Source organism: Falco biarmicus, chromosome 6, assembly GCF_023638135.1.
Source record: "Falco biarmicus isolate bFalBia1 chromosome 6, bFalBia1.pri, whole genome shotgun sequence".
Taxonomy (NCBI): domain Eukaryota; kingdom Metazoa; phylum Chordata; class Aves; order Falconiformes; family Falconidae; genus Falco; species Falco biarmicus.
Genome location: NC_079293.1, coordinates 34,750,768 through 34,766,308, shown reverse-complemented (window position 1 = coordinate 34,766,308; position 15,541 = coordinate 34,750,768). Strand labels below are relative to the sequence as shown.

General features: G+C 39.3%; 1 protein-coding gene across 4 annotated transcripts in view; it reads left to right on the top strand.

The window, feature by feature from the left end:
• LDAH (lipid droplet associated hydrolase) overlaps positions 1 to 15,541 on the top strand; it is a 124,621-nt gene that overhangs the window by 83,407 nt on the left and 25,673 nt on the right. For all 4 annotated transcript variants that reach the window (XM_056343110.1, XM_056343108.1, XM_056343111.1 and 1 more), the window contains one exon: positions 587 to 827. In XM_056343110.1, the coding sequence (XP_056199085.1) occupies positions 587 to 827 (241 nt within the window). The remainder of the gene's footprint in view (positions 1 to 586; positions 828 to 15,541) is intronic.

The window sequence follows — 15,541 nt, the reverse complement described above, 5'->3', positions numbered from 1 at the left end:
ACTCGTTTTAAAATACGTGTGTTTCCCTATGACACAGTGATACTGTGCACTGCTGTGCACACCTTAGTGAAGGGGCTGGGTGCTTAGACTCTTTTTCTGACCAAGCTTACCTATGTTGAGCTGCAGACTGAAACCCCCACATGTTGTCAAAACAAAGTTCCCGTTCACAGAGGCTGACATGTTTTTAATTTGTTTGGTTGGTTTACTTAGAGAAAATAGGTTACCAGATGGAATGGGAAGCACTGTACTCCTGCTGACGGGAGAGCCGGGACAGCCCGAGGTGGCATGCTGCCCGATACCCCTGGCGGGTCGCCGTCCCCTGATGCCGTGCTTCCTCCTGCGGGCCACTCTCCTGCTCAGTACTCCCCCTCCTCACCCATAAAACATCAGGAACATGTACTCGTTTGCATCGTCTTTTAAATAATGTAACCTGGGCCAACCACAAAGCCCGACTAAGTGTCTGAGGTGCTGCATGCCTGGAAAGCCAACTGCATTTCAGGCAGAGACTCATTTAAAAACGCAGCCTCCTAGGCTGGGCTGTGGTGCGTAGGCCTTTGCTGACAGATGTTTTCTCCTGGCCTGGCAGGTTCTTCGCTCTGTGCTGCTGTTTCCAACCATAGAGCGTATGGCTCAGTCCCCTCAAGGAAAGCTCATGACCCCTTTGCTGTGCAAACTTCGTTACGTTCTGTACATGCCCGTCTACCTGCTGTCCTTCCTACCAGAGGGAGTCAAAGCCTCCCTGGTGCGGTTTGCTCTGCGAGGAATGAAGACCTGCGATGAATCATCCATAACAACTTCTGTGAATCTCTTCAGTGTGGACTGCATCGGTGAGCACCTCTTATTTTGTTACACCAACTTTTTTATTGCTTTCATTTAGTAAACGTTGATGCAGTTTTGCGGGCAAAAACTTTATACTAAAGCATGAATAAGTTTTGAAGGACAAATCTAATTTTTCTCAAACTAAGAGCATGGGTACAGGAAAATCTCAAATGAGTCAGTTAAAAAAAAAATCTTAAGGGGAAAATAACAAATAAAATATTTTTCCAAAGAATTTATATATTTTTAAGAAAACTGATCTATATTGCTAACAGTATCTCATGATTAAAACAGTTTTGCAGTCAAGTTTATGTTACTTAATGTCTGTTTACGTTTTGCATTTCATTCATACTGGACGGTGAAAAGAAATCAGTCATCTGTTTCACAAAGAGTTCTTTGCATATGTTTTTTTAAAGCTATGATTTAACCAGCTGTATAGATTTTGTCTTCTGAATTGGAATATTGGTAAATTCAGAAAAGGGCCTTCAGCCTACAGGGATACGTTGAAGTTACTTTATGCACAGAAGAATTTCAGCACTTTTTGGGGCATACAGAGAAAGATAGAAGATCAGCGTTCCTCCAGCGCATATTGTACACGTATTTTTCACATTGTAGTGAAAGAAACAGCTTTAACAAAGGGAATAATTTCAGATGAGTTATCTTAAGCTTAGAATGAAAACCAGAATATGTATCATACTATACTCCAGGTATTTTGGTAAGTCAGCAGTTGAAAATAATTTGTAATAGAGTTTGCATGCATAGCGAGATGGAAGTTTTGATTACATTAATAGTAGTAAGAACACATTTCTACATGTCCAGTTATGCTGCAACTGTGATTGCAGCGAGGTCCTATAGCTTTCACGAATATCTGTGGATGTGTTGGTCTGTATTGGAGGCTTGCTGTAGGACTGCACAGAGACTGAAAGACTGAAAACAGGATGGACAGTGAGGGTTCTTACTGCCAAACCTAGACAGCCTTGTTTATGTTGTACAAACCTGGCATAATGACAATCGCTGTGTTGCAGAACCTGGTGCCTGACAGAATCAGGCTCCGGGTTGATAACGTATATTTCTGATAAGGAGTACTGTGGTTTATTGCTTGAGTTCCTATTAATGTATGGCAGTTTTATGATGACCGCGGAGAAAGCAAGCATTCAGTTATATGTACAGTAGCCTTTCAGGCTTCTTCCTTTGATAATTTGGTCTCAGAGAAAGGTATGTGAAGGGCTGTGGGGTCGCATCTCCACAAGCCAGGAATCCTTCTCTGGTCCCCACAGATAAACTTTTACCTCTCAAAACACATTATCCACGTCCAGGGTTGTATTGCGAATGGTCCTTGGCCTGCATTAACCTCAAAAAAAAGCACAGCCAGCCATTGTCTGTGAATGCTGTTTGGCCCAGACCACAGCCATGGCAGGCATAATTTAACAAAACAGATTTTATGTGCTGCTGTCGGAGCCTGACTGTCCAAGCTCTTCAGTCCCCAGGTGAATGAGCCCAGCTGATGTGTGCATGTCAGCCTGTTGTGATTTTCTGTGTGCACCAGTGTCTGATCTGTGTCCAAGCTGTAAGGTAAATTAAGGCAAGAAACCAGGCTGAAGGCTCATAGGATGTGATCTCTGCCTATGTTCATTTGTCAAATATTGACTGAATTTGTTATACCAGAATGAAACCCCCTGTGAGCCAATGTCCTGAAAAACGTGCATAAATAGGCCTTATTGATGCAACTAGTTTCTTTTGACTTGGGATACCATCTCTTTCAAGCAGAATCCCCTTTGATTTCATCTTTGGAAAATTATGATGTTTTACAGCCCAGTGACTCAGGACCACATGTGTGGATTAATGATCTTAGGGCTTTCCAGATATTGCCTGTTAACCTTCTCTTGTATTGTTTGTGGATAATAGAAAATGTTAGCATTTGGCAAAAATTTTCTAAACCTAGCACAACAACCAAGTCTGTCTTATGGACTGCTCACCTGTGAGTTACTGAAGCCTCTGAATTTGTGGTAAATGTTTTTCTGATTGATTCCTTGTCCCTTAATAAGCTGCTAGATATGGTTCAGAAACATTCAGCAAATGAAGTTGTTTCTCCTCTCCAGGAAGGTTGCATGTCAACTCATTAAAAATATACATATTGCCTTTGGCATGTACAGCTGTTGCATTACTGTAATTGTAATAAAAGCTGTGATTAAGGGCAGAAAAGATGGTAAAACTTTCCTTAAAACTAATACGTCCGTTAAAACAAATCAACCTGCCAGGGATTTGTTACCACATCCAAAGCTTAGTCACAACAATGTTTTCTCTCCTCTTGAAAGGAAATGAGATTTGAAAACTTAATTATAGCGGAACTCTAAGACTGAGTGCCACTCCCATTGACATCCAGAGTGAAAAGCTCCATTCAGTGGCAGCAGAGTCAGACCCTTGGTTGAAAGAGTCAGTGAAAGAAGAATTACATTACCTCTCTGTCCCACTGTTTCAAATTGTGTTTGTTCCTGCTTCTTATTCAAACTCATCTTTCCATTGTCCTAACTTTACGGTTGATGATACATAGAAGCCCCAGTCACAGAGCAGAAAGCATTGCGATGACACTGTGCAGAAAGGTTGCATCATGTAACATCTTGTCCCAAAGGGGAAATAGTACAGAAAGAGGAGAGACAGCAGGGACTGTAAAGAAAATGGATTGTAAGGAAGGGTGGGAAGACATAGTGCACAAATAATAAAGGACCTATTATAAATAAGCAGAGGGGTCTGAAGGCAGTTTGCCTACCTGGATTAAACTTCTAGGAAAGATATCTTAGGGCAGAAAAAGCATTACAATGAAGAAACTAGCATTTGAGTACTTGCATTTGTGAACCTAGGAGATGAATAGACAGAAAAAGATGTTAGTGACCTTGATTTATCTGAAACATTGTCACTTTGTTTATTCAGGCTAGCAAAACAAGGCTACCTCTATCTAGCACAGTGGTGGTTGTTCTACAAATCATGTACAGCCCTGCAATGCTGGAATACTTTGGCACTCCAGTCCATTGAAACTGGTAAACATTTCTTTGGTGACAGATGCCAGTAGCAGACTTACAGTGACAGTAAACCATTCTATCTACACGGGACAGGATTTATTGTCCAGCCATTTGACTGGCAAACTTCCTCCATTTGTTTCTGTAAAATTTCCACAAAAGTACAGACATTACATAATGGGTAAACACTGCAAGGCTTTTTTGAGAGGCAGGCTCACAGGTCAGAGGTTAACGTCTGGATGACAGTGAAGATACAGATAAGCACAATAGCAAGAAAAAACTCCCATCTGGCCCAAATGAAGTGTGTCCTTTGTGATCTTGAACCTGTGACTTCCCCGGAGGAATCTCCCTGTTTGTTTAACCTGTTTGGGGAGCAGGGGAGCACTGTACTCAGGGGCAGGGGGAGGTCTGCTTTGTGCACTTTGGGCAGGTTGGGAAGGGGGGGTACTGAGAAACCTGAAATGAGGGTTTCAGATGGGTTTAGACTGTCACATGAATGAAGGCTGGAGACAGTAAATTTGCAGTTTATTTTCAGCGTCCAAGAGATGTTGTAAGACAAGGAACTAAGATTAAAATTAAGAGTTTGGATTAAAATTTTTTCTTGTTCCAGTTGTGGAGACATTCAGATTTCATGTGAAGTGTTTACGTTTCACACATTTTACAGAGAAAAAGGGCTAAGGCAGTTTGGGACATTCTACTTTTATTCCCACAGGACTGTATATGAAACAAGAGTCCCAACTGCAGTATTGAGCCTTGTCTCCCAGCAGTAGCTAATTCCCTCTGTTGGCTGTACAGGATGACAAAATTACATCCCTGAAGTGCCATAGAGTAAAAAGCTTTCTCATAAGATAAAAATTGCAGAACTGTCAAATAGCACCTGGGAGATAAATTTGTATCAGAAGGCAATGAAACATAGGCTTCCAGTTGCTATGAAAATGGAACATAAGCATTTAAATTGACTACGTTACTTCAAAATTTTACCTCCAGGGAGCCAACTGGAAAACTACATTCTGAGTTTGAATTACCCCAACCATGGGATCTGTCATGTCTTGAGATCTGCTTCTATTCCAGTTCTGTCTTCCTAATCAAAGAGATTTTAAACGTGACATTATGGGTGGTCTTCACCTGACCAATGTGGACATCATGCTGTCTGAATAGCTGACATGTAAAGCATGACAGGGAATCACACCCTACAAATGACTGTTCCTCTTTATGGACTGCAAAGGGACCCTCTGTCTACTAGATACCTAAAAGTAGAGGAGATAAATCCCACTCCGTATTTACTGGCTGTTCGTTTTGCTGCAGACATCAGGAAACAGCGTAGTCTGAACTGTCTGTGCAGCCTTCACCCTTGCTGCTAGGACAGTAAGATATCCTGTCCTTTGGCTGCATGAGCATTTACAGCTGCTGGTTTCTAGCAAGAGTCCTGTTTCCCACCTTCTTTGAAACTTCACTTTACATCTTCACCTCCGCTTCCCGTAAGATGGCAAATAAGACAAGTAAGACAAGATGGCAGATTTTTGGAGAGCTCTTTTGGGGGACTAAAATGCTGTAGAAATAACTACCCATCTAACTGAAGTACTTGGGTAAGGACAATGCGTGGTTTTATATTCATGGCACTCATTAGTGCCTCCACCTATTCCGCTTATATTTTTGAGAGTTAAAAAACAGTGTTTAAAGTATTAGGTAAGCACTTGATAAATGAATTCACCTGAAATGGTGAAATAAGAGTGCTTTGCCCCATGAAGAGTATTTTTAAAACCTGTATAATCACATAGCTATTTTTTTGTTTGTTTGTTTTTAAATTCAAATGGTGTTCTTTTCTTGCACTGAAATTAAAATTTAACTTGTAAAAATAACAGAAGATATGATGAGCACCTCTAAATTCAGCATGGAAGGCAAAGCTCTTTTGGTTTTGTTTTATGCAGCAAAATTGAAAGAGCTCTGCTTTCTGTGCTGAATGGAACTAAAACTCTCCATTGGGGCATGCAAGGCCAGGGGGGAGTTGCACATTATATTCTCATCTAGGTTTTATTATTTCAAGCACTGTACTAGCACATTTAAAAAAGAACCTGACATTCAAGAGAAGCAATGAGCAATGAGCCCAGCATCACATAGCTGATAAGCAGCAGAACTGTACATAGACCTACGTCCCAGGGCAACAGTTGATCTACTGAACCTGCTTTAACCATTAGTTTAACCTTATAAATATATATACATATGTTAGTCATGAGCAGCTTCCATGAACCACATTGGTTAGACAGGCTGACATGCATGCAGTGCATTTTAAAGTAGAGACACAAACTGGTACTACGAAGGATTTCAGGTAGCACCTTGCGATCTCACACCTACATTTTTTATAGAGGGCGGGAGAATAAAAGTTTTCCCTCCTCCCTCACTGCTGGACAACTGTGCAAAGATGTTTGAATCTAGACCAGTACATTTCCGAGTTGATTTTCCAGGCTAACTGAAATCTAAGTCCTGTAGTAAAAAGTGATTGTCTTGTTTCTTCTGATGAATGAACATTTTAAACAACTTGTGGCTGTAATGCAGAAATTATTTCAAGGTTATTTTTCTACTTTTACAATTAAATATGTATAGAATTTCAGACATGATGTATATAGCTAGACAGAATTTCATGGAGAACAGAATTTGCTGATGTGGGACATAAATTACATCTACATAAACTAAACACTATTAAATCTCTACAGTGTAGTGTAGTATATCACAGGCAGGCAAAAAGGATGAATCAGCAGGTCTCCTTTCTTCTTCCTACATGCATTCTTTGATACTCAGTGGGGCAGAAAGAGGTCAAAATGATACAGGAGATAATCTCCCTCGCTCTCACTAGCATCTAACATTCAAGAGGAGTCATCTTTCCTGAAATCAGGTAACTCTACAGCTGTCTCTTACAAGGTGTTTTTTGCCTGTATCTGAATTCACTACTGCCAGTTATTGCCGAGGGTCAAAAAGCTGCTTTAGGTGGCCCAGCAGTCTGGCCCGGCATGCTAAATCTTCTGATTCTGCAGAGTTTCTCGGCAGGCTTCTGTATGCTGTCACAGTTGAGTCCTATCCACTTCTGACATTTTAAGTGATGATTGTAATATGTATTTCTGCAAAGTGTTTAAGAGCGTGTTTCCTTACCTGTGGAAACACAGTAATATTTTATCACCTGCTTCGCAGGAGAAGGGGCCAAAGAATAACAGTCTTTAATATTTTCATGTTTCCTCTGCTACTGTTTATTTTCCTGTGTGGTGCCTGACTAAAATGTTTGTTTAATGCAGTTGGACAACTCACCTTACCAAGGCAGCACTTAAGCTGACGGAAAAAACTCACATCTGCTTTATTCTTTCTGTGAGTGAACTAAACTTTTCCTTATTTCATAGTAGGATGCTCATATTAAATTACTGGAGGCAGGCAATGACTTTTATGTATTTATAGTCCTATTTATTTTTTAAAGTCAATCTCCTTCATAATTTACCCTATTTCCAAAAGAAAGAAAGATGTTTAACAAGGACTTTTATTACTTGCAAAAGCTTTTACTTTCCTGTGAAAGCCTTGTGAAAATAATAGTAATAATGTGGAAATTTCTCATTATTTATTTCTGTTAATTATTCCTCTTTTTCTTCTTGGAGGGAAAACCCAACGTAAAAACCTCCCATCATAAATATTACTCATAAGGCGTGAATGTTTTGATAGTGGAACTGGTGATCATTTCCATGAAATGTGAGGCACAGTTGGGATTTGGTTGGGAAAGGGGAGATTGTTTATTCACCCCTGGTGGGGTTTCGTCCCCAGGGATATGATTTACTCCCACAAATTTGCAGCGAATCTAATGATGTGTTGCAAATGGCATGAAAAAGGAAGGGGTAACATCAACAAATCAGAAAAGATGTTGAAAATAAGTGTGTGCCAGTTAAGTGCTAGCAGCTTTGTGCTAGCCAGTGCCAGGTAGCCATCTGCAAATGGGCACTTTTATTTTCCCTGGGCCAAATACAAAGACCCCTGAATTCAGGGGAAGGATTCCCTTCTGCAGTAGGCTCACACCTTTTGTCTCAGAGGTGTCTGTCTAAACTTCCCCAAGGAATATCTGGAGTAGGGCTTGTAACTCTCTCATAACTTGTGTTTACTTGTTGGGAATTTAGCTTGATTCATCAAACTCTTTCATCATGCAGTCCCAGCAAAGCACTTAAACACAAGCTAAATTCATACACATGGGTAAACTATAGGCATTTGTGTCTTGGAATAAGGTGTGGGTTTCTTGAACGTGACGTTTACAAAGCTACTAATGAATGCAGTACCTGTCATTCCATGTGCCTAAAGGGGACACTGGTCTTGATGTAATTCCTTGTAGTCAGCTAAAACCATATTGCAATCTGCCTTGCTGCTGCTTCTTGTCATGAAAATGTCCACCAGCTTTTACCATCTCCCTTGCCTAATTCTTTTGCGTGACAGTATTGGCAAGAGGATAATGCCTGCAGAGTCTTCTTGGATCTTTGGAGGAAATACTGACTTGTCTTGAGGAAACCCCATGGTGCAGGAGATTGCTTGCTTGTTAGTGCAATGGTCAGGTCTATTTAAAATGAGCTTTAAAAACAGTGGTTTATGTTTAATGAAGGTTGGTGTAGAGTTCACCCGTCAAGCCAATCAAGGCCACTCCACATGAGAGGAAGTTCACCTGGTTCAAAGGATGGGTAGTTCAGTTGCTGAATTTCATCAGGGGTTCCTCAAGAAAGAGTCAGCATCAGGTCCCTATCCAGAAAAGCACTTAAACTGACCTCCATATGCAACTCACATGCATAAACCCTCATCTAGTAGAGCATATTAATCCTAGTAAAGCTCAGACAGGAACCACAGTGTGGAGATGCTAAATCGCTGCAGTGTCCATCCTGGCCGCTCCCTGTGGGACTGAGCACCACCAACACCAGACCTTTCTATGCTCCTTTTGCAGGGTAAGAGAGCAGACACTTTCCAAAACCAAAAATCTGGACTCCAGCAGAAATCCCGTCATTACAGCCATCTGCCAGGGTATGTGAGATCTTAAACTGGAGATTAATTTTTCCAGCTAAGGGATAGTTCTGTCATTTGAAGATGATGGGAGTTGTTCCAAAGTAACTTAGGGCAGGATTTCAGTTTCCATCACACACCCCACTTCACCTGCACATGCTTAATCACACAAAATAAATGTTTTTCACACTTCTCAACAAAGCATCTATTGTTTGTAGAGCACCTGGGTGTAATTGTTGAATAGCTTCTTATTTTTGCCTTCAGTCTCTACTGTGGTTTCTCAAGCACAGCTGCCTGATTTTCTTGTATAGTTTTGATCTTCCTGCAACTATAGTACCAAGCATATTGTAGAAGTCCATCATAACAATTGCAGCTATTTCTGCCTGTTTATGTCGATCATGGTTATTTATTAACTGGTATGTTTTCATTCTAAATTCAAGTGTAAACTTAAGCAGAACCCAAAGTCAATGTTTATATCTTGTAAACCTCTAAACATCAACATTTTATCTAATGTGTGTGTGCATGTGTGGAAGCACATGTTCCTGCATTAGTCATCCTTGATACTAAGCAGTTCCTTCTGTTTGATGTTTTAAACAATAAGTTATACAATATTTCCGAGATTGCTGTTGGCAATAATTACTGGTAGAAAATATGTTTTCCCCATAGGAAATTACACTACTGTTTGGTATTATTAGTTCTTACCACTGTTTTCTGACTCCTTCTGAGAACAGAGATTGCTTCCTCAAGAGCAAAGAATAAACTGGAAAGGAAACTAGTGTTACCCCTGAAGAACCTTACAATTAGATGGGTGAACTTACCAGGAAAAAATGTGACCAGCTAGTAGTACATTCCCTGAGTTCAGTCTCCTTTTTGCAGGGCATTTCGATTTAGCATGGGAATCCAACCTAGAATTGATTCATCACTTTGCAGTTTAAGCAATTTTGCTTTAGAGTTTAGAGGACTTTTGAAAGAGCCATGTTACAGCATGTCAAAGTACAGATGAGCTCTGTTGCACATGAAAATAGTAGGTTTTGGCAATAATTGTCCCATTGAAGTGATACTGTTTTCTTCTAGTACCCTCTGCTTTAGTCTCTCAAAAGGATGAGCAAATCTCTGTATTCATATCTGCAACTCAAGTGTTGAACAGTCAAGAATTTCAAATTTTAGACTCTAAAATCTTTAGAGCAGAAATTGTGTTTTTCCTGATGGTCTGAATAGCCTCTGACACACTGAAGTCAGCTCTTGGCTGGGACTTTCAGCATTCCCACACAGTATAACTACTTCTTAGTTGCAAAAAAGATCTAATAAGGCAGTCGGTTAGGACTCTTTCCTTCTGCTACAATTTTCAGCAAATTACCAATTTACTTATATATTTTCCAGTTTACCTTTACAAATGCCAGGAATGAATGGGAATTAAAACTTGCCAATGATTTGCATATTTTTTAAGTATTTCTCAAGCATTTTTTAATACCAGTTTATTGTGAAATTATCCTGCTGCCAGGCAGATTTACTAAGGGAGGCATCAGCGAAGCCTTCTGGGAAAAACTGGACTAAGAATCTGTAGAGGTTCTGCGGGAGTCTCTTGTGTGACAGAAGAAAGCATCCTTTCAGGCTTTTCTATCTGCAGTACTGCCAGTACCTGACAATGTGTCCCCAGTCTCTACTGTGGTCCTTAGCCAATGCAAACAAGTGTCTAAAGTAATAGCAATAATAGCAATTAAATGGCAAATAGTGAAATAGCAGATGCGTTCTGTGAAAAACTTGACAGTAAATGATAGTTTTGTAAGGCAGAGTATCAGAACTGTCCTGGGAAGCTACAGGGTCAACATGGGAAAGAAAGATGTATGAAAACAAGCTATAGAGAGTGAGAGACTAATGAGAGTGTAATGAGGTTGCTTGTTTTTCACAAAACATAAGACATGGTTATTAAAACCACTGTACTTCCTCAAAAGAATATTTGCAAGTATACATGGGTGTATAGAGGTTGGAGCACTTTCAATCAGACCAGTGTCATGGGAGCTTTGGCTTCCTTGACCATGAAAAAGTGATTAACATTGAATCATTTAGTAAAGAAGGCCTGATGATGAGTTTAAGGGGAAAGATAAAAACAAATTCTCTATCATGAGCAAAAGTGCACTCATGAAGGATCTAAAATTATGCTAGAAAAAGAGATTTATAAGACATCAAAGAAATACTGGCAGGAAGATGGTAGATGATCTAGGTGATGTGCAAGTAATGTAAACTTCAAAAGTATGGAAAATAAAGTAGTCTTGCAAGCTTTTAAAAATCATCAAAATTAATAATTAATTGGCTTAACAGACATAGGTGAGAGAACTGACAGAACTAGAATATCAATATAAAGGGACCTAAATTTATTGGTAAAGAAGAGCAGGGAGAAAGGAGGATGTATGGACCTGTATTTAAAGACAGGGAGACTTGCTGAATATTGTGTCCACCAGACCATGACAGATGGATTCAAGAGACTTTTTCTGAGGAAATTCCAAGCCATCCAAAGAGCAGTATGTAGTGTGCTTGATGTCTGTAGAGGAAGGAATTCAGCAACATTTAGACTGTTCATCCAGTTTTCATAATGCATTGCCTTTCATTTATGTATTTATGCTAGGACAGTAATAGTTAACATGTCTACAAACATAGAGCTCTATTCATCCACTAATCCCCTTAAAATCCTGTCGTAGTTGGTGGACACTTGTCTAATCTATCTAGGTGACTACTTTAGGATAACATGAATTGTGTTCTTTCCACTGACTGTGAAGGAAGAAAAATTAAGCTTTAGATATCCATATTTAATGAGGTGAATCCCATGACAGATGTCAAGAAACTATGTCCTTCAAGGAAAAAAAAATAGATAAGAGTTGTTTAGACTAAACAAGGGACAACTGATAGACGTGGTAAGAATTTTCAAGTAAAGAACAATTTAATTCACATGTCCATGATAGACAAGGTAATGTGTAATGGAGTACCTTGCAACAAAGGTGATTCAGTTTAGATTTTAGTTAGTTATAAGAATAGAATTGTAGACTGGATTTCCTAGGAAGGTAATAAAACTTTCATTTGTACTTCCTAAGGACAGGATGGAGAAGTATCTGCTGAAAATGACACAGTATCATTTATTCTCCTTAAGACTAAAAGACCGATGGAAATTCCTCCAGCCCTGCAATTTCATACACACTAATTAAAGATCCAAGAGTAGGATCCAGAATTTCAGAACTCTAATAAGAGGCAATTTGCCACAGTAAGAACCAAGCAAAACAGATGAACAGACGCAACATATAGTGTTTGAGGAAACCAAAATATAAGCAAAAAACGTCAGGCACTAGTGGAAAGCAGATCTAAAAATTCAGGAAATGTCTGAATATCTGAATGAATCTACGTTCTGCAGGCTGAATGTATGATAGAGAAATGCTATAGTACGACCTGGCAAAGATAGGTGGGTTGCCTCTAGAATCAGCTAAATGAGCATAGGACTGGTGGTTCTACTGGCATATGATTATCTGTACTGTTTAATGAGTTTCCTGGTATGGTTTTAGCCTTCTCTAACTAGCATTCTTCTAGTATTCAGGCATGGTTCAGGAGTTAGCACTGCCATGTACCTTTCCCAATAAGCAGTTTGGGTAGAGGAAAAATTAAAACTGTGAAAACAAGCCGTTCTATTCCAGCTGGCCTCAGGGCCACAAAATAGTTGCTGGCTTCTTTTAACCTGCAAAAGCAGCAACAGTTTGATTGTTGAAAAGCAGTTGTGAGAGAACAGACTGTGGAAATTTGACTTCTCAGTTGTCAAAGCAGAAGCTGGGAAATTGGTAAGTCAAAGTAAGAGATGGTGCATTTAGTGTTTGAAGGGGGGTAATACAGATTAGGAAAAGGCATTTTACAAAGGTATTGATCAGTGAAAAGAGGAAAGGCTATCAAAAGCAAGCCAGTGTGGAATATGGTCTTTACAGAACACTGTTTATGGGACAACAGAGCAGATTGTTTTCTAACAAATGAGTACTTGATGATGATAAAGGCAGATAAATCATTATTCTCCAAACCATCAAGCCACGTCTGGAAGTACTGTACTATGCCTTGGGTTTGAGAGTAAACCTGTAAGTCTCTAACATCAGAGAAGGCAAACTAATAAAAAAGTTTTGTTCAGACTTTTATGTAAGAAATGCGGACTAAGTAAGCAAGTTGTAGCCACTTTTCAGTGTTTTACCTGAATCTAGTAGAATTGATGTTCAGTACACGTGACCCTGATAGTACAGTACTAACCTAGCAGGATATCTTCCTAGAGACAGTAACAAATATTGCAAAAAAATGAGTTCCAAATTTGAGGAATGTAAGCATTATTATACTAACTGAGATATACTATTGAGTTACACAGGAACTAATACCTGGAAATGAGATCAAAAGTCCATCCTGTCCAGCCTCTCAATTCCAGTAGCAGTCAAAACAAAATGCTTCCAAGAAGAGGGCAAAAACTCTGCAACGCAAAAGTGTCTGCCAGTTGGTAAAGGCATCATTCTTAGAGGTAGAAGCTTAAAGACCTGAAGCTTTTCTAGTGGTATGTATCTCTAAACTTTGGCTGTAGCTCGTTAATAGAGTTCCCAGTATTTGTTGACTTCCAGTGTCTTTGTTGTCACTTGCTACTTTCTTAGCCCTGAGAGGTTCTCACTGTAACAGGCTGTATCCCACATGCTGTATCATATGTGGTGTGAAATGGATTTCCTGTTACAGGTTCTGATTAATTCTACCTCTTAATATTCATTTGTAAATGAGTTGCAAAAGTTTTTTTAAGAATTAAAGCAGTATCTTCTGGGCCTGGCTGCACTTCAGATTTGTGTTTTTTAATCATAATGAGCTGTCTTTTATTAAATGCGCCAAACACAAAGGAGGACAGAGACAGCTGGAAAGTGTTATTTTACTGAAAAATGCATGAATTAACTAAATGACATTCAACCTGGAAAAATAAAGTTAATAGAATACATATGAAAAAAAATATCTAAAGCATAGGTTCTCTGTAGGTGGGGAACAGAATCAAGGAAGCAAGAAGTAGTGGACGGGCAAGGTAGGCCAGGAGGGGTGGTAAAAACTTACCATGCTGCAGGGTCTCAGAATACCCTACAGAAATACAGAGAATACCCACAGCCTGCACCACAGTCACGAGGGGGTCACTGGTCTCTGTTACAAACTCCTCCAGTTCTAGCTAAAGAAAGTTTATTCATTTCTTGGTGAAAAAAGATACATAGTATACAGTGGTCTTAGTAAGACAGCGTAAGAAGCCCCTCCAGTCTCTGTATTCATCTGCTCAGGGGGTCAGTTGGTCAAAATATGGTGAGAGTAGTGGCACCAGATTTGCATTTGGGAAGCGTATTGAAGGTAGGGCTGTAGTCCCCTTTTCCTCTGAATTTGTCCACTCTGGGAAATCAGATAGTACGTTCTTCCAAGGTTAATGTTGTTGAAATTGTGCTGTCTGGACCCTGAAGTAGAAATTTGGCTTCATGTTTCTCCCTGTACCCATTCCAGAGCATAGCTCCTACTAACTTACAAAATAGAACAATATTTTGATGTGTGGGACTTAATAAATTTACACCTACAGCCACAATCTTGTTGATAGAGTCAACATAATCTGAAGCCAACAGCAGTAGGGAAATGAAGTGAGCTCGGGTAACCCTTTGTAGTCTTATGTTTATTTTAGACTGATGAACAAGCTGTTGAAGAATGTGTGTGTCCATCCATTAAAGTGTGGAGATTGGGGCTATCTTCACAGCCATTCATTTTTGTTGGAAAAGGAACTATTCTGATTACTTCCTGAAATTCATTAGCCAATGAAGTTAAAAAGGTAGTTGTTTTGTTTGCTGGGGTTTTTTTAGTTTGTCATTGTCTCTGTTGTTTCATTGGTATGGCATCTCTTTCTATTCTTTCTGTCACAGTAAATTCATCTCCTTAGCCTAGCAAAGAATACAATATTGTATTTATGTAATTAAGATACCGACTACAGGGCAAAACCGCACAGAACAATATCTAGTCATGTCAGCACAATAGAGTTGATTTTTAAATTAATCAAGGGCACGTATATCTCTCAAAGTTTATTAGGGTTAAGGCAAAAATACTTATCTGTAAAAAATGAAAGAGGGTTATGTGCATCATGTGTAAGTCTTTTTTTTTTTTTAAGATTTCTTTCCATACAAACATAGTTTCAACTCAAGATTGAATTTCCACAAACAACGTAAAGAAAGTAATAATAACCCGGCTAGACACGTGTTTCTTCAAAACTTGGAAATCTTCTATTGCGTATGTCACAGTGCTTGACTGCACTGTAGATATATCAATGTGTTTGAAGTTCAACTCAATAGGTACAGGTATTCATCTAACAACTGGCTAATTGAATTGGTGGTTAAATAACCCTAAGCACTGAAAAGCTTGATTGATTTCAGTCATTATTGTTTGTGAAAACTAATAATTTAGCTGAAGGATATTAAGTCCTTACTGTGACACTTTGGGTTAAAGAGCTACCAATGATATAAAGCACTCTTTTCTTTTCTAGATCCTTGATTTGAGCCCAATCAGGGTTCCTCTATCACAAAACCCCCACAAATAAATCAGACGCATTTTGGCACAGTTTGTCGTCTCTGCTTAGCAAATGTATAAGACTAAACTGACACTGATCCTTAATCACCTTTAATCCATGGAGAGGGAATGATCCT